The 27,810-nt window shown below is 41.9% G+C and overlaps 1 protein-coding gene across 1 annotated transcript in view; it reads right to left on the bottom strand.

Moving 5' to 3' along the window:
• Nucleotides 1–27,810, bottom strand: part of CDH8 (cadherin 8) — a 590,312-nt gene that overhangs the window by 369,058 nt on the left and 193,444 nt on the right. Inside the window, exon 2 of the mRNA XM_030204496.1 lies at nt 18,806–19,100. Coding sequence (XP_030060356.1) covers nt 18,806–19,100 — 295 coding nt within the window. The remainder of the gene's footprint in view (nt 1–18,805; nt 19,101–27,810) is intronic.

Below are 27,810 nucleotides of genomic sequence, written 5' to 3'. Positions count from 1 at the left end.
TTGCCCTCTCTCCCTTAGGCCTGCCCTGCAATCCATATCCATCCATGCCCATCTGTCCCCTCTATTCATCCCTATCCAGCAATTTCCATCTCTCCCTGAGTCCTGCCCTCCCAATCCATGCCCATCCATGCTCCTCTGTCCCCTGCCCCCTCCATTCATCCATTTCCAGCAATTCCCCTCTCTCCATGGGCACTGCCCCCTCCATTCATCCCTATCCAGCATTTCCCCTCTCTGCCTGAGGCCTGCCCTGCAATCCATATCCATCCATGCCCATCTGTCCCCTCCATTCATCCCTATCCAGCAATTCCCCTCTCCCTGAGTCCTGCCCTTCCAATCCATGCCCATCCATGCTCCTCTGTCACCTGGCCCCTCCATTCATCCCTATCCAGCAATTGCCCTCTCTGCCTGAGGCCTGCCCTGCAATCCATATCCATCCATGCCCATCTGTCCCCTCTATTCATCCCTATCCAGCAATTTCCCTCTCTCCCTGAGTCCTGCCCTCCCAATCCATGCCCATCCATGCTCCTCTGTCCCTTGCCCCCTCCATTCATCCCTTTTCAGCAATTTCCCTCTTTCCCTGAGCCCTGCCCTCCCAATCCATGCTCCTCTGTCCCCTGCTGCCTCCATTCATCCTTTACCAGCAAGTCCCCTCTCTCCCTTCCATGGCCCCCCCTCGCATCCATGCTCCTCTCTCTCCCATGTCCCAGCCTGGCCCGCTCTCTTCTCCCCCCCCCCCCTTCGCATCCATGCATCCCTTTTTTGTTTTTTTTATTCTTTTTAACTTTACCTCCGTGGCGTTTCCGGCAGCGAAGCGTCAGGGAAGGAGGCGGCGCTCCCGACGTCTAGCTTTCCCTTCGCTGTGTTCCGCCTTTTTTTGAAGGCGGAACACAGCGAAGGGAAGGCTAGACGTCGGGAGCGCCACCTCCTTCCCTGACGCTTCGCTTCCGGATTTGTTTGTTTAGACGCGAGGGCGGGGCAGAGACGGCTGGGTGGCTTCACACCACGAACGCCACGAACCCTACAGCCAGGGAGTGACGTCAGATGGCTTCAGAACGTTGTCCTCATTAGAACGTTCACGGTGCGTTTTATTATATTAGATTTTTTGAATCTCACTATTGTGCCTATTGTTGAGGCTTAAGCAGCCACTTTGAAAATTCATCAAATGTTTGGATCTGATTTGATAGCTCCTTTTTGTCTTTGGAATTCCATTCTCTCAAGAAGTTTGGATTGAAGAACCGATATTGAATTTCGATAATAAAGTATTTTTTGTATTCTAAGTTTGGTTTCTACACTTTGGACTGTTTATGAGGAACTCTTTTGGTTTTTGCTTTTGTGCAGATTATTTTTATTGTCATTACCGTGGTTTTACACAGTCTGCCAGATGTTCTTGATTGGATCTGGAGCTCTAAATACGAAGTCCGACTCAATAAGGGGGTCCTTTTATTAAGGTGTGCTGAAAAATGGCCTGCAGTAGTGTAGGCACGGGTTTTGGGTGCACGCAGAATCATTTTTCAACGCACCAGTAAAAAAGGCCTTTTTTAAATTTTTGCTGAAAATGGACGTGCGGCATAATGAAAATTGCAGCGCATCCATTTTGAGACTGAGACCTTACCACCAGCCATTGCCATAGCAGTAAAGTCTCATGCGGTAACTGGGCAGTAATGACCTACGTGTGCCAAATGCCACTTGCCACACATCCAATATGCCGGCAGAAAATTAAAACTATTTTCGGCCGCATGTATCAGATATGTGGCAAAAATGAAATTACCGCAAGAGCCATGTGGTAACTCCATTTTGGCGTGCATTGGGTGCGCATAGATGCATACGCGGCTTAGTAAAAGGGCCCCTATCTTAGGATATTGAGGAGCATCAATGCAGGATGTGGGCAGTTCCAAGCAGCACAAGTTTTTGTAGTTCACAGATGTGTAATTTTCTAAATGTCTAGTGTGTTCAGATGTTGTCACAGGTTTTTTGATTGCTCCAAGAGTGCCAATTATTGCAGGGACCACAAATGTAGGCTTTTACCAAAGCCACTAATCTTCATTCTTAAAGTCAAAATATTTTATGATCTTCTCCAACTGTTTGCCTCCAATGTGGCTGTCTCCTTGTATTGCAACATTTGTGATACGTTTTTCCAATCCCAATATGAATATACACAACTCCTCCACATATATTCAGAGCTGTCTTACAATATATGCTTGTTATACCACTATCATGTCTTATCATTATCATGTTACCCAAGATCCTTCTGTAATACTAAATGTCTATTTTCTAGTGTATTTCCACTGTTCATGATTATTGTAAGCCACATTGAGCCTGCAAAGAGGTGGGAAAATGTGGGATACAAATGCAATAAATAAATAAATAAATAAATAAATAACGCAACAAGTGTTTATCAGTCTGTTTTGTGAAGTCCCAGAGGATTTTAATTTGTCCATTTTCTACCATGGTCTTGATTTTGTGATCCAACCAATTTCTCATTACAGGCAAGTATCATTCAGCAGATATTCCATTGTATCATGGCCACTACTTTATGGTGTCTGTCCTTGTTGGAGTGGGGGAGTAGCCTAGTGGTTAGTGTAGTGGACTTTGATCCTGGGATGCTGAGTTCAATTCCCACTACAGCTCCTTGTGACTCTGGGCAAGTCACTTAACCTTCCATTGCCCCTGGTACAAAATAAGTACCTGGATATATGTAAACCACTTTGAATGTAGTTGCAAAAACCTCAGAAAGGCAATATATCAAGTCCCATTTCCATTTCCACTTTCCCTTGTACTCAGTCTGGATGATCTTTTTTGCAACCAGTAGCTAGGTGGTCCACAGTCTCTTTTGTTCTTTGCACAGGTAACACTTGCTGTCAGTGGATGTTTTATCAATTTTAGCCTTTATTGCATTTATTACTATACGCAGGCTGCAAAGAACAAATACTGAGGAAACTTCAAACAGCCCAGAATACAGCAGCCAGACTCATCTTCGGAAAACCAAAATACGAAAGTGCAAAACCCTTACGTGAGAAACTGCACTGGCTCCCACTCAAGGAACGTATCACCTTTAAAGTATGCACCTTAGTCCACAAAATAATCCACGGTGAAGCCCATACATACATGTCTGACTTAATAGACCTGCCATCCAGAAACGCTAAAAGATCATCCCGAACTTTCCTCAATCTCCACTTCCCTAACTGCAAAGGCATAAAATACAAAGTACTGCATGCGTTGACCTTCTCTTATATGAGCACGTAACTCTGGAATACACTACCACGCAACCTGAAAACGATCTACGAACTAACAGACTTCTGCAAACAATTAAAGACTTATCTCTTCGAGAAAATTTACTGCAAGGATCAAAACACATGAAGTCCACACACACTAACAGAAATGCATCAACAAACTCTCTTCTGAATTCTCCTACCCGTATCTTCACCACAATTAATACCCCACCCACTTATAAAATTGCTACACCCTAAGGTTGTCGTGCTATTGTTATATCGCCCTATCTTTTCCCCATTGTAACATTCCACTGTCTATACGCTCTAAATGCTGTTTTGACTTGACTTTGTCTTCCCACAACTCCTCATAATGTAACCCATAATTGTACTGTAACACATTGAATTTCCATCATTCACAATGTATTGTAAGCCACACTGAACCCGCAAATAGGTGGGAAAATGTGGGATACAAATGCAATAAATGCTGTCATGATAAATCTTTTGTTGTTGTTGTTGTTTTTTTCTTCAGGACTCCAGTCTTCCACCACTGCACATTTTGGATTTGTTGACTTTTCTTTCAGTGTCCTCTATGTAATTGTCCATGGAGTGGTTTATTGCACCACTTTCCTCTTTCAGTTCTTACTTGTTCTTGTCTGTAAACCTACTTAGCTTCTTTGGTCTTAAGTAATCCTTGTTGATGTTCTAGTTGTCATGCATCCTCTTCACTTTTGTTAATGTAGGCTACCAGGCCTCATTTCTCCTTTTCCACTGTTTGTAGCACCTGCATCCAACTTCTTCCTTCTATACTGCAGGGAAGATAAACCAAAATATAGAACAGGAGACTGTTGGACTCACATCTCCAGTGGTGAATCATCTTTGTTTAGTCTCTACTTTTGCCTTCTGTGCAGGGAAGATAAAGCCTGTCAACATCACTGAGCATTATGGGTTTCTTTTTATTGCTTTTGATCCAGACTTCTAGCTCCGCCTGTGTCCATTTCACAAATTCTGTACCCTGTCTAATAAAAAGTATAGCCCAGATGTTGTTAGTCTTGATGGCATTTCCACCATGAAGTTTAGTCTTCAAGATTCTTCTAACCCTTCTAGTATATATTCTTTGTTGATAATGTTCTTTACCATGATACATTTGAGATTATCTGCCTATAGGATGATCAGATATTTTGTAGGCTCCTTCACTGTCTAGTCCTTCATTGATCCTGTTACAAGGCAATTGTCTTCAGTGGCAACCATTTTGCCCTTTTTATATAGCTAGGGTAACACATTTGTTTAATTCAAATTCCATGGCAATATCTTCACTGACTATTCAGATGATGTTTAGCAGTAATTCAATTTCCAGTTATGATTTTCTATAGATCTACAAATCATCTATGTACAGTAAGGACCAAATTCTATAAATAGTACTGAAAAAAAAAAAACATGCTAAGTGCTATTCTATAAACAAGCGCTGAAAGTTAGGTGCGATTTATAGAATATGTTTAGCTCCGGGATCAGCACCTAACTTTAGATGTGAGTATTTACACCAAGTAAACCCTGGTTTAAATCCTAATCTCTAAATTAGGCACAAATCCCCCTTATTGTGTCCAACTTTGCACACAATTTTAAGCACCATATATAGAATTTTGGGGTAAATGGGAGATTTTGGAGATGTCTTTCCAGTCTAGAATTTTAGCAATTGCAAAAACAAAATAAAAAACAAACAAAGGTGAGACATATCCCTCTCCGGAAGTCCATCTAACCCACTTTTTTCACTGCTAATTGTCAGTTCTGTTTTCCTCTGACACATTGCTTTCTGCACAACATTTCTGATATTGTCACTCACTCCAGTCATCTCCATGCATTTTCAGTGGCAACAAGTCAAAGGCCTTTTTATAATCAATCCATCTACATTCAAGTTTTTTTTTTGCTTTGTTTTGTTTTTTAATGTTTGCAGGTTTCCAGGATCATCTTATCAATCAGAAGCTGAACTTTGGTGCCTCTGATGTTTTGACAGTTTTCTTGTTGTTCTACTTGAAACAAACTGTTCCTTTCCAAGTGTTTCTGGACTGCTTCTGCTATTATTCCTGTAAGCAATTTGAACACTGCTGGCAGACAAGTGATTTGCCTATAGTGATTTTGTTTGGGGATGCCCAAGCTTTGCTCCAATTCCATTTCCAGCTCTACCCCCAACCCTACTCCAAACCTTTCTCTACCATCCCATAGTCTCCCTCCATTGTGCCCAGCATTTATTTCCTTTCCTCCCTCCTTCCTAATCCTGCCCACAGTCTCCAGAATCTTTGTCCTTCCCTCTCTCTCAACTTCCCCCATGTTCTCCAGCATGTCTTCCTTCCCCTCCCTCCTTCCCTCCCCAAGGAATTCAGCATCTCCCTCCTTCCCTCCCCTCCCGTGTTCAGCATCTCTTTCCTTCCTTTTTTTCCTTCCTCCACCTGCCCATGCTGTCCAGCATTTCCCCACGTGTTCAGCATCTCTTTCTTTCTTTACCCACTGCTGCCACCAGTGCCAGGCATTTATTTCCTTATCTTGCTCTCCCCAAATCAGTGATTCTATCATCTGCATAAGAGGCATCTTGCAGCAGGCCAGTGTGGAGCCTTGAATTTCTGCATTGGAGGGGACAGAAAGCAGCCAGCCATGAGCATGCGCAGATGCTGAGGGCCCCGCTCCGGCTAGCTGCGTGATGCCCTTTGTGCAGCTGATAGATTTACCACCATGGGGGAGCAAAGTAAGAGAATAAACATCTAATGGGGGAACGAGGCAGGAAAGAATATATTTTTTTTTTTGGGGGGGGGGGATTCCACGGCACCTGTGTATTCCATGTTCCAACGACTATGGAGCCAGCTATCTGCCAAAATTCAGCAGCACTTTACTGGGACGTTTTGCTGAATATCATCACTAACCAGCTATTTTGGAACCGGGCCACAAAAGGTCATTACAGGGGCAGAGTCAAACAGGATTCAGGACCTGTATTCAGTGCTGGCGCCCCCATAGCTAAGTGGGCAGAAAGGACTCAGAAAAAACAGTCCTAACTATGCCTGTACTAAATACTGGCCAGAGTTAATTAGCTAACTAACTAGATAAAGTTAGGACAATCTTTTTTCTTGTCCTAACCTTACCCAGTAATCACCTGGTAAGCAGACTGAATATGGCAGCTACCATATAACCACTAATTGTACCCAAGCCCCACCCACAAACTCCCCCAGCACAGTTCAGATAGTGCCCAAGCAGTTGGAGGAAATATATGGCATCCCTATCCAGTTCGTGCTGTTGAATGTCCCTCTGACTGGCACTTCTGTGGTTCACAGCACTTTCTAACTGGATAAGTACCTTTACATATTGACACCAATAAAAACAGCAACAACAGTAATATTATTACTGATCCAGTCAATATTCAGCTGCTGGCAATCAGTGGGTTCTGACACTGAATATTTAGGCTTTGTGCAGATTTTCAGCCTCTTGCTTGGTTAGCTAACTGTATAGGGAAGGGAAGGGAAATGGGACTTGATATACCACCTTTCTGAGGTTTTTTTGCAACTACATTCAAAGCGGGTTTACATATATTCAGGTACTCATTTTGTACCAGGGGCAATGGAGGGTTAAGTGACTTGCCCAGAGTCACAAGGAGCTGCAGTGGGAATTGAACTCAGTTCCCCAGGATCAAAGACCACTGCACTAACCACTAGGCTACTCCTCCACTAGCAACACTCCATGTAGAAGCCTGCCCTTGCAGATCAGCAATGCGGTCTGTGCGGCCACGTTGCTGATCTGCAAAGGCAGGCTTCTACATGGAATGTTGCTAGCGGAATAGCAACATTCCATGTAGAATCTCAAATGGTAGCAACAGAATCTCAATAGTAGCAACATTCCATCTAGAATCTCCAATAGTAGCAACATTCCATGTAGAATCTCAAATAGGGAAAGGGAAATGGGACTTGATATACCACCTTTCTGAGTTTTTTGCAACTACATTCAAAGCGGTTTACATATATTCAGGTACTTATTTTGTACCAGAGGCAATGGAGGGTTAAGTGACTTGTCCAGAGTCACAAGGAGCTGCAGTGGGAACTGAGCTCAGTTACCCCAGGATCAAAGTCCACTGCACTAACCACTAGGCTACTCCTCCATATACTCCTCTACAGTAGGTTGACTATCAAGGTATGTACTAATAACATCCCCCCAACATGAGCTAGTCTTTCTTCTGGACACTAACCCAAAAGACATAGGGCCCCCTCCCATTCTATTTCTCTTCCCTACTGAGAACCCCAAATGAATCAGCATCCTCCTTCCTCCCTCCCGATGTCACTGATATAGATCTCCATCAACCTTCCCTCCCACTCGGAGGGATAATTAGCTACCTAGTTAGTGGTCTGACTATCACTGCTAACTGGGTGGCACTTCTGGATTAGCAATGAAGCCAGATGTTCAGCACTAGACATTGTCCACGTAGCAGGGCTGAATATCCAGTTCAGTTCAATCATGGAGGCCAGTATTTTGGCTAAGCACTGAATGCTATGGCTCATTATTGACCCCATTATTATTACCATCAGACATCTTTTCGATAAAAATAATTTGTTACTACAATAGAAAAAGTGCACAACACAATTTCTTTCAGGTCTATGTTCAAGATTTGTTTGCAGCACCAACAGGGACCGATTCAGTAAATGGCTCCTAAAATTAGGCGAAACACACACACACAAAAAAGAAAAAAAACAACTATAAAAAATGAAGCAGGGAAGGACCAATAAAAATAAATAAAAACAATAAATAAAAAGGAACCTAGAGGTTAAGAAATAACAAGCAGAAGATATATTATGATACAAACTGGACTGACAGTTATGTGTAAAAACAACCCCCCCCCCCCCCCCCCAAGACAGTGGAAGTACAGAAGAAGGACTTAACACCTTGCCATGTTTCGGCATAACCGCCTACATCAGGAGTCACAACAATCTAGGATCACAAATACAAGTACAATCACAATCAAAAGGCATAATGGACCATATGATTTTCAAATAAATGTACAATAGATGAAATTTTACAGAAACAGTTTCAAAATGTTTTAAGGCTAGACATGATAAATTGATCTATTATTACACAATAGGTTGAATATAAATGCCCCAAACTAGGCATCATTAAGATCTGTGCTAAGCTAAGAGCAGCCTTTACAGAATAATAGCTCAGCGTGCTTCTCACACCTAACTCTGGGCGTGAGCACTTTGTCTTGCCAACGCTGGTATAAATGCTCACACCTAACTGATAGCAGTTAGGCATGTAAATGCTGGTACTCTAAAACATTGCACCTAATTTCTGTGAATGCCCCTGATCTGCCTATTCCCCCTCTGCCACGGCCATGCTATGAAATGTAGGCACTCATGTTATAGCATAGAGCAGAGAGAGATCTGCATGTAACAATTAATTGTTTGTTAACTCCAACAATTTTAATGCCTAATTGATTAGTTTACGTGTGGATCTGGGATCCTCGCCCAAATTTGGGTGACCTATACAGAATCTAGTGGATAGTGTGAAGAGGTGGTTCAGCTGAAATTCAATACATCTCTAGCTTATAGCAAACGCAGCAGCATCTATTAGCATCTAGTCCCAGGCCAGGTTTTAATTCCAGAATTACTTGGAGCCCCAGGGAAAGGTCAGTCTGGCTACCGAGGAGAAATGTTACCCTTAGGTAATTACCAAATGGCAATTGTCCTTTCTGCAAAGACTAAGAAGAGAGGGAACTGGAGTTATTGACTGATCCTCAGTGAGAGATAGGTGAGGAGAAGTCAGGTAGGTGAGATATCTATGTATTAATTATTAATTGTATTTATTATATACTGAATTTATGATGTGCATTATAAGGTAGTTATATAAATGTATTGATCAGTTAAAAGCACACATATGCTTTTTTTCCCCAATAGATTATGCTGGATTTTTGAAATCTAAAGTATGTGTGCTTCCATTTCCAACATTAACCCAGATAATTTGTTGCTTACGTTTGCACCTCATCTTTGGAGGACTCAGGTTTTCTAGGTTAATCAACAAGTACATACTTCTATATCTAACACGTGCACTTGTGAAAAGCACACCAGGGTTGTCTCAGCTTACCACATGTAACAAGCAGGCCATGTACACATTCACCTGAATATTGGGTGTACATTTATTTTCCAGTTCATGTCTATATATAAAGAACTGTTTTACCTATGGAAATGGCTTTGAAAATTACCATTAGTGTATTTTTACTGCACTTTGATGTTAGTCGCTGTGTTATTCTGTGAAAAGCAGGTTTAGAATAGAATGGAAGTCTAATTTCTTGAAGCTTTTGCTGCCCAATATTCTATTACCTACTTTCCTGACGTACACTGTTCAGTTAATGAAAGGTTTTTGTATAATAATGCAGAACTCTTTCCATTTTAAATTTGAAAGTATGTAACATATTTTTGTGTAATTTTTCTCATGAACAATCTATACTGATAGAAAAAAAACTTTCTTCTTTTGATGTTGACTATGACTTGATTATGTCTGGTTGAAGATCTGAAGATTCTCATGCTTTGGTACGTGTGTGTGTGTGTGTGTGTGTGTGTGTGTGAGTGTGTTTAGTATAAATATGACATTTGGGTAGTCAAAGAGAGTGTTGTGTCTCATGAAGATTTAGCCCTATTCATAAGGTAAATTTTCAGACACTCTATTAAAACCCATGAAAAAAAATCTTTACATCCTTATTAGGTTTGCAACAAGTGCAGACCATGGGCTATCATTCACTGTGGGTAATTTTATAAAGGGTTTTAAAATTACAGATAGTACATAGAAAGAGGAATTCATACAGCCAGTTAATTATTGTGTGTGCAATTGCTGATATAGAATTTGTACTTAGCATGCATAATCCTGGAACCTAACCGTATGGGATCTATAGAGAATTACCCCCTATGTGACCACAAATTCATGGGAATAACTTTTCCAATGACCTCCATAGCACCTCCTTCTTTCCTTGCTTCCTCTACTTGTCCTTGTTTCATAGCTGTATGATGGTGTATAGAATATATTTTTCCATTTCCATGTAATTCTTTTATTACCCTACCTTGACTGTAAACACACTGTGAGAATAATTCTACAAAAAATGTATCAAAATGTCTGGATTTTTACATATGTAAATCATTCAAAGGTTGGGTCTCAGTCTTATTGAGAATCAAATCTACAAGTTATTCTATATAATTGTAAGATGCAAATGCTCAAAGATTAATAATCAAATGAACTAAAAAATGTTAAAAGGGAAATTCTATAGTCTAGGAACTAACATTTACATACACATTATGCATATAAATATTTAGAATACTAGGTATTTACAGAATAGTGTTTATCTTGCATAGTGCATGTTTGGAAGGGGGAGGAACACACATGAGCACAGAATGAGCGGACATAGGTTTTCTACTTATATGTATAACTTTCATGTAATGACATATACATTGTAAGCTCTTTGAGCAGGGACTGTCTTTCTTCTATGTTTGTGCAGCGCTGCGTACGCTTTGTAGTGCTATAAAAATGCTAAATAGTAGTAGTAGTAATATACATATGTATATGTGACAAAATTCTGATTAAGCACTATACTGTAAATGCATGCATTCTTTCATAGCACATATTTTACAGGTAAGCATACACATAGAGTTTGAGTGGAGCAGGAATGGGACTCATGTTTTTTGGGTGGCATAATTATCTGTACCTAACTTATAGTTGAGTATTTTTTGCTGTTATACAGTATAGGCAAGGGCAGCAGAATACCTTTTGGTCTGGGGGACTCCAAGCTCCAACCCCAACCTCACCCACTAGACCCTATCCCAAGGCATATCTCCTCCTGTCTTCCCCTAATGCCACGCTCCCATTTTCCATTGATCTCACATTACCCACTAGCTTTCTCCTTTCTCTCCTCTGTTGTGTGAATGGATGTATGTGTATGTGGTTTGGAATGGTAATACCGATTTCTGGTTCTAACAGTATCTTATGTTTCATTGTTGTTTATCTTAATATTTCCTTTTTCTTTTTGTTGTTTCCTTTCCTTTTTTCTGTTCATTATTGTTGCAAACTGCTTAAAAGGATTTTGATGGTGTGGTATGTAATAAACTTGGAAACTCTCCTCCCTTCTCCTCTTTCTCCTTCTCCCCAGGTCCAGCATCCCCTTCCTTCCTTCCCCTCCCCCATTCAGTTACATCCAGCATCCCCTGTCTGTCTCCCTAGTTCCCTATTCCCATATCCAACATCACCCATCTCTGTTCTTTACCCCTCCTCCATTCAGCATCTGCCATCTCTTCCTTTCCTCCATGCAATACAACTTCTCTCTTCTCCTTCTGTCTCTGATGTCATCCATCATCTCCTTTCCAACATGGTCCACCACAAACCCTCTATTCTCTGCCCCCCTCAGCTCAAGAGACTGATCTCCCAGTCTCCATATGGTCCAGCACTGGCTTCCTCTTCCCTTGCAGCAACTCCTCCTGCTCGTTATCTTTTTAAGGTAGCAGACTGAGGAGAGGACTCATAATGTGTGATAGTGCCAGTAGCAGAGTACAGCCTAAAATTGGAATGCACATGGCTGAGCTCTCTGAGGGAACTTCTTCCATCCCTGAGAGTGGTGTAACTCTCTGTTGTATCCCACTCTTCTGACGTACCTTTCCTTTGGGAGCAGGATGCATCACAGGGCTCTATCACTCTCAGGGCTAGAAGATGCTCTATGGTAGGCTTGGAGGTACATGTTCTCATTTTAAACTGTACTCTGCTACCAATGCTATTGCACACTGTGTCAGGAAGAGCTGTGTTAAGGAGAATAGGAGGGAGGCACTGGACTGTGCTCAATATTTTGGTGGTGCCATGGCATCTGTGGCTCCCCTATTCCAACACCTAAGAAAGCATAGTAACATAGTAGATGACGGCAGAAAAGACCTGCGCGGTCCATCCAGTCTGCCCAACAAGATAAACTCACGTGCGCTACTTTTTGTGTATACCTTACCTTGATTTGTACCTGTCCTTTTCAGGGCACAGACCGTATAAGTCTGCCCAGCACTATCCCCGCCTCCCAACACCAGCCCCGCCTCCCACCACCGGTTCTGGCACAGACGTATAAGTCTGCCAGCACTATCCCCGCCTCCAACCACCAGTCCCGCCTCCCACCATCGCTCTGACACAGACAGTATAAGTCTGCCCAGCACATCTCCATCTCCCGCTACCGGCTTTGCCACCCAATCTCGTCTAAGCTCCTTAGGATCCATTCCTTCTGAGCAGAATTCCTTTATGTTTATTCCACGCATGTTTGAATTCCGTTACCGTTTTCATTTCCACCACCTCCCGCGGGAGGCATTCCAAGCATCCACTACTCTCCTCTGTGAAAAAATACTTCCTGACATTTTTCTTGAGTCTGCCCCCCTTCAATCTCATTTCATGTCCTCTCATTCTACTGCCTTCGCATCTCCGGAAAAGGTTCGTTTGCAGATTAATACCTTTCAAATATTTGAACGTCTGTATCATATCACCCCTGTTTCTCCTTTTCTCCAGAGTGTACATGTTCAGGTCCGCAAGTCTCTCCTCTTACGTCTTGTAATGCAAATCCCATATCATTCTCGTAGCTTTTCTTTGCACCACTTCATTCTTTTACATCCTTAACAAGATACGGCCTCCAGAACTGAACACAATACTCCAGGTGGGGCCTCACCAACGACTTATACAGGGGCATCAACACCCCCTTTCTTCTGCTGGTCACACCTCTCTCTATACAGCCTAACAACCTTCCAGCTACGGCCACCGCCTTGTCACACTGTTTTGTCACCTTCAAATCCTCAGATACTATCACCCCAACATCCCGCTCCCCATCCGTACCTATCAGACTCTCCCCGTCTAACATATACATCTCCCGTGGATTTCTACTCCCTAAGTGCATCACTTTGCATTTCTTCGCATTGAATTTTAATTGCCAAACCGTAGACCATTCTTCTAGCTTCCGTGGGTCCTTTTTCATGTTTTCCACTCCCTCCGGGTGTCACAGATCTTAGTATCATCCGCAAATAGGCAAACTTTACCTTCTAACTCTTTGGCAATGGTCACTCACAAATATATTGAACAGAATCGGCCCCAGCACCGATCCTTGAGGCACTCCACTACTCACCTTTTGCTGCCTCCGAGCAAATTCCATTCACCAGCACCCTCTGGCGTCTGTCCGTCAACCAGTTCCTAATCCAGTTCACCACTTCGGGTCCTATCTTCAGCCCATCCAGTTATTTAAGAGCCTCCTGTGGGGAACCGTGTCAAAAGCTTTGCTGAAATCTAAGTAATTACGTCCACAGCTCGTCCCTGATTCAATTCTCCCTGTCACCCAATCAAAGAATTCAATGAGGTTTGTTTGGCACGATTTCCCTTTGGTAAAACCATGTTGTCTCGGATCTTGCAACCTAAGAAAGCAGGTGTCTACATTTCATTCTAAAATATACGCCTCTTTAAAGGCACATGCTTACAGAATTCCCTCCCATAGGATATAATTCATAATTGGAAACTCCCCTGAAATATGAGTTTAATGTTAGGGATTTAGGTACATGGGGTTATATAATAGGGTATGGGGAGATGCATGCACACATTTCAATTATTGCCAATTAACTGCAATATTTGGTAGTTGACATTAATTGCAATTAATTGGCTTATAAGATAATTAATTTGCACTTCAATCTTTGATCTGCGTGTAAATTTCAGCATTATATAGAATCTGAGGGTTTGTTTCCAAATGCACAAAAAACAGAGGGGGGAATGCTTCTAGTAACAGACCTCTTAGTTTCAAGTTCCTGCTTTAACATAAGAATGAGTAAGAGCGATGTTTGAATGAGTGACTGACAAGGTATTATTTCTTAAATGGTGCAGAAGATTTTCTAGTAAACATTTGTGCGTGTTATAGCACCTTGAGAGAAAAATTATTCCTGAAAATCACTTTCATTCCAGGTTTATATGGGCTGCCTTAAGAATGTAACACTAATTTTCTTTTCAATGAATGTCATTCATCAAATATTGATTTGCAGATATATCTGTAGCGTGCATGCACTTAGAGGGTAATATTCAAAAGCATTTCCACAGGTAAAACAGTGCTTTGCCCATGGCAAAAAGCTTTTATAAAACTGCCCTCCCAGTGTGTGGTTAAAATTACATCCTGTATGTATGTAAGTTTACTCAGACTGAGCAGAGGAATCCCAGAAGTGAAGCAGCAGAGAGGTTTGCACTTAAAAACATACTCATGCCTACGCTGCCTATATAAAATAAAAGTAAAATCAATGCTATAACTGGTGTTGGTGTTTAGTATGATGCTACCTCTGAAAAGCACTTTCCTATTACAGATCCCCAGACTGGTACAATACTATGGGGCTCGTTTTCAAAGCACATGGAGGAGATGCACAAAACTCCAGCACTGAAGGGAACAGTGTTGGAAAACACTAGCTGGGTCACCAAGTCGGAATTACTAGCCAATGCTCAGCATTAGTAGCATACAAATTATATGCACAATGTGCATTGAGAATTGGTCGATAAAGGGATCGGAATGTTCCTGGCGCATGCCCAAAAGAGCTGTGCGGTAAGCACAGTTCTTGTGCACATGTCCAGAGCTCCCAATGTGCTCAGTTCCCTGGTAGTTCAATGGATCCCTCCCATCCCTCCAACCTTAAAAAAATTCCCGGTGATCCAGTGGACCCATCCTGACCCCCCAACCTTAAAATCCCCACTAACCTGACCCAGGCTGGGACCAACCCCCTAGTTGCAATTGGTCTTGGTATGTGGAGGGGTCTGGGGGGAGAATTCCACTAGACTACCAGGGCCATTGGCAACTAGGGGGTCGGGCTTGGCCTGCTGGACCACCAGGGATTTTTAAAGGAGGGGTCCACTGGACTTGAAAAGGGTGTGAGGTGTGAGCATGAAGAGTGGGGGGGGGGGGGGGGGTCATTGTCTTTGTTCAATGATGATACCAGTGGCTGGATTTAGGACCCATGATTGCAGGATTTTGGAAATAGCCTTGGGGTCTGGACTTCAGATATATGCTGTTATTATTATTATTATTATTATTATTATTATTATTATTGTAAAAATGAATATACCGCTAGACTTTTAGGATAACAGCAGTGTACAATAAAATGAACTTCAAGTAAAGAAAAGAACTCCATTAAATGATATGAAAGATGTGGAGGGGCATTTTCAATATGACATCTACATAAATCCGATTTTAGACGTTTTGCTGAAAACGTCCAAAAATCGAGTGGCGAACATAGCGATTTTCAAAACAGAAAAATGTCTGTATTTTTGTTTTGAAAATGGACATTTGCTAGATGTTTTTGTGTTCAGTGCATCTATCTTTTGGAGCATTTTCAAAAATAATAATAATAATTAAAAAAAAGTCCAAGGGAAAAATGCACAAAAACAAGCCATTGGGTTATATGGAGGGCTAGCATTCTTAGTAAACTGGCCACATAGACATCCCAGCAGAGCAATGGGGCATCCTAATGGGTACTGCAGTGGACTTCACGTAAAAGGTCCCAGGTACACATCTCACATTTGTTCCCTTATATTGCATAGTGATCCCTCCAAAACCCACCAAAAACCTACTGTACCAACTGTACACCGCTACAATAGCCCTTATGGCTGCAGGTGTCACCTATATATGGGTACAGTAGGTTTTTGGATGGCTCACACTTTCCACCTGAAGTGTAACAGTTAGAGTTGGATATGGGCATGGGTCCCCTTCTCTATAGTTCACTGCACCAACAACTACTCTTCTCCATGGACCTGTTGGCTATTCTAATAGGACAGGTCATAACATCTGAAGCTGTCATAGATGCTGGTATGTACTGTTACTTTCACATTTGTGGGTATGGGAAAGGATCAGTGGCCAGTGGGGGAGTAAGGGGGGGGGGGGTCATGTCTTAATCCCTCCAGTAGTCATTAAGGGCACCTTTTTGTGACTTAGTCATGATTGAAACAGGTCTAAACCAAAACGTCTAACTTTTAGCCCTGGACATTTTTGCTTTCTTCCATTATGGCAGAAAAATGTGCAAGTTTTGGGAGCACCCAAATCTCACCCCCAACACGCCCCTGTCACGCTACCTTGTGATTTGAATGCACTGCATACTAACTGCATAGAAAAATATCTTTAAATGGGTTTCAAAATTAACAATTTGGAAATTTTGTAAAAAAAAAAGTTTATCTGCCACTTTGTGCCACTTTTTGGATGTTTTCCAGTTTTCAAAATGAGCCTCTATATCATTCATCACCCAAATATAGAAAGGGAGGGGTAAAACTTTGTATGTTGATCAGAAGTTGGCAATCAAATTATACACTATGCTCCCCAAATGCCAATTTAAAAAAGCGTATCTTCAATAATTACTTTAAAAAAAAAATTGTTTCAGCACGTACAAAAAACAGAAGCTGAAGCCAAAGATATGGAGCTAACCAGAAAAAAAAAGTTGACTCTTGGGTAGCTATTCATCGAGTCCACTAAAGATCTAAGTACAAGTTTTGGAGCATAAGCCATAACCAAAATTGCATCCATTGGGCTAAGCTCAGATGTAAAAGGATGCAAAACAAGTGGAAGAATTCCCAGGCAGTTGCAGAGGAAGACTCTTGATACCAAATCATCTCCATAGTGGGGAGAGAATGCCTTCCTTGTGTGGACTTTGTTAAGGTGCTGGGGGTGTTGATGGAGGATGATGGCGTTTGGGCAAGGCACATATCAGCAGTGTTGCATCAATTTTATATTGACTTGTGAATGGTGTGGAGACTTAGACCTTTTTGACAAGAGGTGCTTTTTGGTCTGTAGTTCAAAATGTTGTAGCTAATATTTTGGATAGCTGTAATATGCAATAAGTGGGTATGTTGGGTTTCTCATTGAAAAAGCTTCAGGTGGTGTGGAATTGATTGGCCCGGTGAGATATTGTGCAATGCTGTTATTGCAGTACTTGTTTGGGTTGCTTATTCAAGAGTGGTGTTTATTCAAAATGGTTTTGAAGTTTGTTCATAATTAACATCCTCAAATGTTGGCACAGATTGATTCAGTATCTTCCAGCCAGCCATCTTCCAAACTTAAAGCCCACCTCTTTACCACTGCTTTTGACTCCTAACCATTACTCACTTGCCCTGTCCTTATCCTTACCTATTTATTCCCTTACCCTTAATTGTTCTGTCTGTTTACCTGTCTTATCTAGATTGTAAGCTCTTTGAGCAGGGACTGTCTTTTTGTGTATGGTGTACAGTGCTGTGTATGCCTTGTAGCGCTATAGAAATGATAAATACTAGTAGTAGTAGTAGCTATTGAGGTTCTCCTTGAGAAGTTCATTTGTTTTCCCTGGTGTAGTATGATGAACTGGAGAAGGAGGACATTTTGAGTGAGAGCAGAGGTTGAGTGGAACTGTCTACCTGATGAAGTGAAAGGAAAGCACGAAAAGCCTTTCCATGTCTTTGATTTTAGGTATCATTATAGTATGCTACTGCATTATTTTATTTGGAAATCATCTTGAATGACATTTGTATGTCAAGGAGAAGGTATATATTTTTTACATATCAATATATATAAACGGTGAGTGACCGTACTCACTGCAAATGCGCAGTAGAGACTTCCCTCTCTGTCCCGCCCCCGAGTCAATACGTGATGACGGGGTGGGGGGGCGGGACAGAGAGGGAAACTGCGCCGCCGACGTTGCTACCGTTGCTGCGTTCGGCGAATGGATCTGTAAGTTCAGAAGTGAAGAGAGGGCCCGGACCAGGTGGAGGGGTGGCGGCGGCGACGACTTCGAGGGGGGGGGGAGCGGTGGCGACTTCGCAGGGGGAGGGGAGCGGTGGTGACCGCGGGGGGGAGGAAAACCTCTATACCAGCCCGTTTTTACGGGCTCAACGGCTAGTATAAAATAAATAAAACAGAAATCCCAAAGGGCAATAAGGAAACTGTCAAGTAAGAAAGAAAGAAAGAAAGAAAGAAAGAAGGAAGAGAAAAATCTACTTTTTGACTATTGCAAAGAATTGCACAGAGATTATATGCAAACACCTGTATAGAATAAGACCTCAACATGATGCATTTTCTTCATTTCAGATTTTTCTAAAGTATAATTTGAAGGACAGGGAAGTCAGACTACTTAAGTCAGACACAGATATATCTCCTAAATTAATCATGGTGTTCTTCCGAGATATACAGTAAAATATATGTGCAGAACACACACACAAAGACACAAAAATGCTCTGACTAATGGCAAATCTAGATGAAGATTACAACTGGAATACGAAAACGTGAAAAACAAAATCCATCATACTGTATTTTAACAGGAATTTTGAAAGCCAAATAGCAGTTTAAATTATGTAAGCATTTGTGTGAGACATTATACCACTGCCAGTTGACTTTCATTTCTCCAAAACGGAAATCACAGGTCTATTGTGTGGTTGCAAAATTGTCCTCAAATACGGTTTGCAAATGTATGTTAGAAATAATTCACATCCAAATGGTTTCATTTTTTATGTATCAGCAAACCAGCACTGATGTCAAAAGACTATTTTAAAGTGTGACTTAAAAAAAAAAAAAGAAGATATTTGGAATGATTATGCATACATACCCACAACGGACATCTCTGGAACAGTGGCATGATATGGTCCATTAGGAAACTCTGGTGCATTGTCATTGATGTCTTGAACTTTAATAATGAATTCTGAAGGAGGCTCCAGAGGTTTGTTTGTGTCCCCATCCACTGCTTGAGCAGTTAGTGTGTATTCAGCCTTTTCTTCCCGGTCAAGTCTTTTCATTGCATGGATATCTCCTGTCTTGTCATTGATTACAAAGATTGTCCCAGCTCCCTCTCCTGACAGAATATACTTGATTTTGCTGCTTCCAGGATCCAGGTCTGTGTGTAGCTATAAATGACAAATTAGCATTTAGTTAGTGTTAAAACTGCAATTCAACCTTTCACTCTGCAGTGGTCTAGGTAAAAACAGATCTGGAATATATTAACCGTCGCCTCAAATATCAGTACCTTGGTTTAACAATGACAAGGTCAAATGTGACGGACATGGATGTTCCACACACATAGAAAGCAACATTTTCAAAGGCTGGATCTCAGTCTCGAGAAATGAATCTAAAAGCTATTCTATATAATTATAACATGCAATTGCACAAATATTAATAAAGTGGAATCAAAAGGCATTAAAGGGGAAATTCTTTAAACTAGACACTAATATATCTGCACATATTATGCATGCAAATATTTAGAATATTAGCATATATACAGTATGCATATGTGCACACATACATGGATGTCTATTTTTTTCAACAATATGGTTCGGTCCGCCCCTTCACGGACCCGTTCTCGGAGATAAACGCCCATGGAGATAGACGTTTTTCGTTCGATTATGCCCCTCTTTAAGCTGCACATGCTGCTGCCACATTTGGGTGGTCACATAAGTGTGGACACCTGGATGCTAGGGGGCATTTTTACTAAGTCGGTAGGCACCTACGCGCATCCAACATGCGCCAAATTGGAACTACTGCCCCGGCTACCGCAAGCCCCGGGCGGTAATTCCATTTTTGACATGCGCCAAAAACAGGCGGTAGCAAATATTTTCTATTTTCTACCACGTGGCGCTTATCCAGCTGTAATCGGCAATTTACGTGCACTGTCCGATTACTGCCTGGTTAGCGTGTAAGACCTTACCACCAAGTCAATGGGTGGCGGTAAGGTCTCAGGCCAAAATGGACATGCACCGGTTTTAATTTTGCTGCACATTCATTTAGGCCACAAAAAAAAAAAGCCTTTTTTCCAAGCGCGCTGAAAATTGACCTGCACGCATCCAAACATGCGCCTACAACAGCATAGGCCATTTTAGGCACACCTTACTAAAAGGGCCCCTTGGTGCTGATATTAGGTTACACTAGTATTCTATAATGGAACGAAGGCACCTTGGTTCTGTTTTAGGAAAGGTTCTGCTGTGTCCAGTTAAAGAATTACCCCCTAATGATCATTAGCATGCAATTATTGGCAATTAACTGCTCATTTGTCAAGTTGCATATTCGATTATAGACTATACCCGATGCGTGCCAAATTTTGGTGCACAATTTTGGGCGCCATATATAGAATCCAGGGGTATAAGTGTACATTTAGATGCCCCCCATTTACACCTGCCATAGTCCTGGCATAAATGATGCATCTAAATAGAACAGGCTCACAGGCTACTTACAGTCATACATACATACAAAGCAGCGGTAAAACCAACACAGGCTTACCACTCCCTAAAAGGGAAGTACTGTCGGGCTACCCCAGCGTGCATCATATCCGATGCTACAAAACGATTTTTATTTTTGTAGCGCCAGAGTGTACCCGGCAGTAATCGGGCAGTGCCATGCTCTGCCCAGTTACCGCCAGGTTAGCGCGGGAGCCTTTACCACCACCTCCTCAATGGGTAGTAGTACTGTAAGTGCTCCCCCATCCAAAATGGCCATGCGGCAAGTGCTTCACTTGCCGCATGGCCATTTCCTAAAAAAACAAAAACCTGCCTTTTACCTGCTGCAGTAAAAGAGAGCCTCGGCATGTGTTAAAATGCAGGCCCCCTTTTACCGCAGCTTCATAAGAGGAGCCCCCAAGTGTCTGCCCTGCCTACGCTAGGCTGTGCGTACACTGTCCTTACAAATACGCATGATGCTTTTTCAGTGCCAATTTGTACAATACCACTTAGACACCCAAATGACGTTTTCACAAGTGCACTGTAGGCACGTAGCATTTTAACGCATGTAAATGGCTTACACTTGTTAAACGCTAATGTGCCTATAGAAATCTATAGGTGCGTTAGTGTTTAACACACCTTAACTTTAAAGGTGCGTTAGAAACGCTACGCACCTTAGTAAACATACCCCAAATGGGTGAAAGTTATCAATGTGGGTCCACCATTAAGATGGAGTACTTGACCATTACCTGCATTATTAGTACTTGGGTTTAAATTGCTTAAAATGGACCTGGGCTAAATAGCACAAATCAGTGGTAAAATAACTTGCCTTAACAGTAGCCCACATTACGTAAGTACATAAGTAATGCCATACTGGGAAAAGACCATCGAGCCCAGCATCCTGTCCTCGACAGCGGCCAATCCAGGTCAAGGGCACCTGGCAGCTTCCCAAACGTACAAACATTCTATGCATGTTATTCCCGAAATTGTGGATTTTTCCCAAGTCCATTAGTAGCGGTCTATGGACTTGTCCTTTAGGAACCGTCCAAACCCTTTTTAACTCTGCCAAGCTAACCGCCTTCACCACGTTCTCCGGCAACAAATTCCAGAATTTAATTACGCGTTGGATGAAGAAAAATTTTCTCCTATTTGTTTTAAATGTACTACACTGTAGTTTCATCGCATGCCTCCTAGTCCTAGTATTTTTGGAAAGCGTGAACAGACGCTTCACATTCACCTGTTCCACCCCACTCATTATTTTATATACCTCTATCATGTCTCCCCTCAGCCGTCTCTTCTCCAAGCTGAAAAGCCCTAGCCTCCTAAAACTTCCATCCTAAATGTCAGTATTCTGTACATTTAGGTGCACAGAGGATACATAAATGTAAGCTACTTGTTACGGAATTGCCCTCCAAGTGTTTATGACTGATAAGGATCCAATCTGTCCGCTAATCCATCATTCCAACTACTATTTTTTATGGGTTCCTTTATTACTGTTTTTCTTTAGAAAATATATATGCAATATTCAATATCTGAGTTGGCTGGGATGTCTCAGTATGGTGTTTTAGCTTGACAGCATGATAGAATGCTTACAATAGCATTTATACTGTGCTAAAAATTCCTGGGGCTGATCTTCAAAGCAGGTGGCAAAAACAAAACTTGCTTATCTATATATGTTCAGTTGTTATACCGCTAAAATCAGGTTATTTAACTTACTTGATAAACAGATTTTATTTGTATAATAAGGGGCTAGTACTGGGGAAGGAACGTAGATAAAATTGTTCTTTATCTAATTAATAGCAATATTCAGCCACTAAACAGATAAATTATCCATTTAATGTAGGCCTACTGAACAGCAGGTCTAAATTAAATATATAAGGACCCTTATACCCTTATATAAAGTGGCCTTAGTGTGACCTTGTGCTAAGGCCATTTTTACCACTGGGGTAAAATGACTGAAATTCCTATTTTTGGAATTAATGGCCACACGCTAATTCTGCCATTAGCTCATAGCCATTACAACAGATTTGCACGTGAGCCTTTACAGGGCTCATGTGCTAAGCATGCGCCAATTGGTAAGTGCACAGCAATATAGCTGTGCTAATTAATTAGCACAGAACATGCCCACTCTCTGCCCCAGACATACCCCCTATGCCAAAAAAATTAATTTTATTTTTTTTTAGTGTGTGTGCACATGGTAAAATTAACCCTGCAGCTTTGTAAAAGGGTCCCATACTGTTCTGAGATCTTGCCAGGTACTTGTCACTTGGATTGGTCAATGCTGGGAAACAGGATACTGGGCTAGATGGACCATTAGTCTGACATAGTATGTCTGTTCTTATGTTCTTAGTCACCAGCATAATCATCAATGACATATACAGTATAGTGTGGAGGGGCATAATCGAATGTCGCCGGCGAAATAGATCGCTGGCGATCTATTTTGGCAGCGGTGCAACAGCTGGTCAGAACCATATTTTTGAAAAAGATGGCCGGTTTAGCAAGGCCAAATGCCAGAGGTCGCCGGGTTTGAGATCGCCGGTTTTGTTTTTCAGCGATAATGGGAAAAAAATGCCGGCCATCTCAAACCCGGTGAAATCCAAGGCATTTGGTCATGGGAGGAGCCAGCATTTGTAGTGCACTGGTCCCCCTGACATGCCAGGACACCAACCGGGCACCATAGGGGGCACTTCTACAAATTAAAAAAATATATACAAATGCCTCCCAGGTGCATAGCTCCCTTACCTTGGGTGCTGAGCCCCCCAAATCCCCCCCCCAAAAAAAACCCACTCCCCACAATTCTACACCCTTAACATAGCCCTTATGGGTGAAGGGGGGCACCTACATGTGGGTACAGTGGGCTTTGGGGGTGTGTGGAGGGCTCAGCACTTAGCACCACATGTGTAACAGGTGGGGGGGGGGGGGTGGACCTGGGTCTGCCTGCCTGAAGTGCACTGCATCCAATAAAAACTGCTCCAGGGACTTGTATACTGCTGTCAGGGAGCTGGGTATAACTTTTGAGGCTGGCATAGAGGCTGGCAAAAAAGTATTTTATTTTAATTTTTTTAGTGTGGGAGGGGGTTAGTGACCACTGGGGGAGTATGGGGAGGTCACTTAGTGCTACTCTATAAACCTCACCTAAAGTTAGGCACGGCTTATAGGATATGCGTAGTGGCTGTCCCTGCAACTAAAATTCAGGTGCAATCATTTATAACCAGAGGCGTAGCTACGGGGGGGGGGGGGGGGGGGGGTCACAGGGGCCTGGGCCCTTGCAAATTATGTAATGCCCCTAGTTTGGCTGGCGGGGGTCCCCAATCCCCACCAGCCGAAGCCTTCTTCAGTGCCGTCTCCGGTTCAGCCGCGTTCCTGCCCTGCTCTTCTTGCTCTTCCTGTCCTGTGCACATTGACACTCCTTTACGTGAAAGTATTTGCGAGGCAAGGGAGTGTGAGGAGGCAAGGGGGGTGCGAGAAGGTGCTAGGCGGCGGTGATGGTGGGGGAGGTGAGGCGAAGCGAGGCGTGGTGGGGGGGGTGGCAGCAGGGCGGCACTCAAAATGTGCCCCCAACTTTGGGCGCTGGCCCCCTCCCACGGTAGATCTGGCTATGCCCCTGTTTATAACAACTAAAGACTGGTGTAAATGTCCATGTCTTATTTAAGCAAAGATTGTAATCTTCAGAAACACCCATGACACACCCATATCCCTCTCATAACCATGCCCCCGTTTGTGATCCATGCATTAGGATTTACATGCACTACTTTACAGAGTATGTGTAGACAGTTTTGTTTGTAAATTCTAATTAGTTCCAATTAGTGCTGATAATTGCTTGTTAGTGACCAATTAATATGGTAACATAGTAACATAGTAAGTGACGGCAGATAAAGACCTGTCCAACGGTCACATTCATTATCAATTCAAGATATAGAATAGGCCTACATTTCTGAATACCCATCTGCATGACTAAATTTAGTCATGGGCAGTTATGCCAAGTGAAACTAAATGCCAACACCTAAATTACACGCGGATCAGGTGTATTCTATAACCATCTGTGTAGATTTTAGAAACATCCATGACCCACCCATTCCACAACTATGGCCACACCCCTTTTCAACTTTGTGACTTAGAATTTCACACATCATGTTATAGAATATGCTTAGACATTTCTGCGCGTAAATTCTAATTAATGCCAATTAGTGTCAATAATTGATTATTAAGTGGCAATTGTCAATGCTGATTGGCTTGTTATCTAATTAAGTTGTGTGCATAAATCCAGAATATGACTGGATTTGCATGCACAACTTAAATCATGTTATATAGAATCCGGGGGTTTATATCGTGGTTTGGATAAAGATTTTATAGATGATGCTTTCATTGTATGTATTATGTATTTTGTTCCTTTGTCCAACAGCATACAGAGTTTTTAGACCTGTCCTTGATTTTTATATATGCAGTCGGGAGTTGTATTATTCATAACTTTTTGTTATTTTCCGTGTGTCTTTTGGTTGTTTTATTTCAATGTATGGATAGTTTTCTCTGTATGTATGGAAGGTTTATTTTTATGTATAGAAGACTTATGTTTTTCATTAATTGTTTTGCATATCTTTTCAACTAATATATAAAAAAAAATCAAAGGTTTTCAATATTCTTCTTATGATTTATGTTATACACTATTTACAGTGTATGTCCAGTGACCCCTGACGCAGGCAACACGTGCTGAAACATTGAAGTGTCGGGTCATTTGTACACCAGAAGCATTTTGATGACTCATAATAAAATCTTAGATTGAAAGTGGCTACTTGAGGAGAGGTTGTCACTTCTGTTTTCTACAGTAATTAAATAGAGAACATCATACTATCTCATTGTAGACCCATGGTGCAACTGTATCTTGAATATTGCTTGCAGTTCTGGTCTCCCCATCTCAAAAAAAAAATATAGCAGAACTGGAAAAGGTAGAGAGAAGGATAACAAAAATGATAAAGGAGATGGAACAGTTTCCTTATGAAAAAAGGCTCATGTATCAGGTCTCTTCAGCTTAGAGATGATAGAAGTGGGATATGACAGAGCTTTATAAATATATGAGTAAGGTGGAATGATTAGTAATATAAAATTTCAGGGGTCAATAATCAACCCTTCCTGATATTCAATGGCATTTGACAGGCCAGGATCGACTCTGTCTGATTCAGTGCCAGAAAACCAGCTATCCGGCGATATTCAGTGGGAGATAACCAGCTATCTCCCACTGAATATTGCCAGTTGTGGCTAGCAGATAGCTGGTTATATCACCCGATATAACCGGCTATCTGACAATTTTAAAAGCTAGTTAAGAGACCATATTTGGCCGCGTGAAAATGTGGGATATCTTTGGCCAGTTTAAAGGTAACTGGCTAGAGCTGAGTATTGGCTTAGCCAGTTATCTGTAAACCAACCAAAATTAAAACTTACATCTAATGTTGGTCACCGGTCACTATCACTACAGATCACTAACGTGAAAGCTGGTTATTTCCCCCCTAATTCTATAAAATTCCCCAAACATTGTGCATGCAAATTTGGGCATGTGCCCAATTTGTAGTTAGGTGTGACTCCTGGTCTTAAGCGCTATTCTATAAACTGCGCCTAACTTTAAGCACAGCTTATAGAATAGCACTTTTTCGGCACTGTTTTTTTAGGCACCATATGTAGAATTTAGCTCTTTGTGGTCTGTCTAGGGGCAGAGTCAGCACTTAAGCAGTTAAGTGCAGATATTTGGTCATATCAGACCGCATAAAAGTCAGTAGTATCTTTATGTGGGATCGGCTGCGCTAGTGTTTTGTGTTGGGTGCATGCAGATCCATTTTTCAGCGCACCTGTAAAATAGGCCTTTTTAAAAAAAAATTCCAAAAATGGATGTAAGGCAAAATAAAAATTGGTGTGTGTCCATATTAGGTCTGAGACCTTAATGCCAGCCATTTACTCAGTGGCAAGGTCTCACGCGTTAATTGTGTGGTAATCTTCTACACACATAGAATGACGATTACTGCCCAGTTTCTGCTGTGCACCAGAAAATAAAAATTGTTTACTGACGTGCGTTGCGGACACACATCAAAAATGAAATTACCGCAAGACCATGTAGTAGCCGGATGGTAAGTTCAAATTGACACGTGTTGGGGATGCGTAAGTGCCTACATGGCTTAGTAAAAGGGCCCCTAAGAGCTGAATATTATACTTAACCGCATAAGTGATAGCTGGCCGTATAAACCTGGGTATTCATTGCCACTGACTGGACATGGCCTGGCATAGAATATCCAGGAAGAATGTCAGAATGGTTAAAAAAATGCTCACTGTTGTCTACTGAATATCTCCCCTTTTATGTATTTAAAGAACAATAACCATAATTTAAGACAGCATTAACATGTACAGTACACTCAATTTAAGTGCACGTCGGATAAGCACATGCTCTGTTTAACTGCATGCCATACTTTGGTCCCATTTTTGGCGCCATCAATTTCTATGGGGACAAACTTCGGTTTAGCGCACCACTGATAAGTGCAAGATTCGCTTATATGCATGGTTTAAGACCGCTCCTCTGCAGGAAAGACTCTGCATAAGCGCGCGCACGGAATATGTAAGCCGATTGGCGCGTGACAAATGGGCGGTAAATTTGAAATCTCATTGGTTAACTGCCACAGGCAGAAGAAGCAAAATAATGTTGTTAGAGTAAACACTGGAGTTGTCGTCGTTGTCGTGCAACTGTAAGACTTTAACACCGGCTGAATGAATAGAAGTTCTTAAAAAATTAGAAAACAAACAAAGTCAAGCATCTATTGCTAAAGAATATGGTGTCAATCCCAGTCAAATTTCACTTATCTTGAAGCAGAAAGACCAGCTTCTGGAAGACTGGCAACAATACAAATCCACACCGGAAACGAAAATGGGCAGGAAAAGCTGAGAAGGTAGAAGATGCTCTTCTTCGGTGGTTTTCTCAAGTCAGGAGCAGACAGTTTCCTGTCAGTGGTCCACTGCTTATGGAGAAAGCTAATCAGCTAGCTGAAAGTCTTAGACTAACTGAATTCAAAGCCACTGTTAGCTGGTTAGAAAGATGGAAGGAGAGGAAGAACATACAATTCAAGAAACAGCATGGTGAAAAACAAGACACTGATGACTTTGGTGCTGAAAATTGGGTTGCTTCAGTTCTTCCTACCATATTGAACGAGTTTGCACCTTGTGACATTTTCAATGCTGACAAAAACAGTCTCTACTGGCGAGCGATTCCTGATGGAACACTTGCATTCAAACAAACCGAAACTACAGGAAGTAAAATGTGGAAGGACTGTCTGACGATCCTCCTTTGCTGCAATATGGATGGGAGTGAGAAGTTGGAACCACTCGTCATTGGAAAGAGCAAACAGCCCCATTGCTTCAAGAATGTTAAGCAACT

The sequence above is a fragment of the Microcaecilia unicolor genome, chromosome 5 (assembly GCF_901765095.1).
Source record: "Microcaecilia unicolor chromosome 5, aMicUni1.1, whole genome shotgun sequence".
Classification (NCBI taxonomy): Eukaryota; Metazoa; Chordata; class Amphibia; order Gymnophiona; family Siphonopidae; genus Microcaecilia; species Microcaecilia unicolor.
Note: the sequence above shows the minus strand (reverse complement) of the source record. Positions and strands in the feature narration are given on the sequence as shown.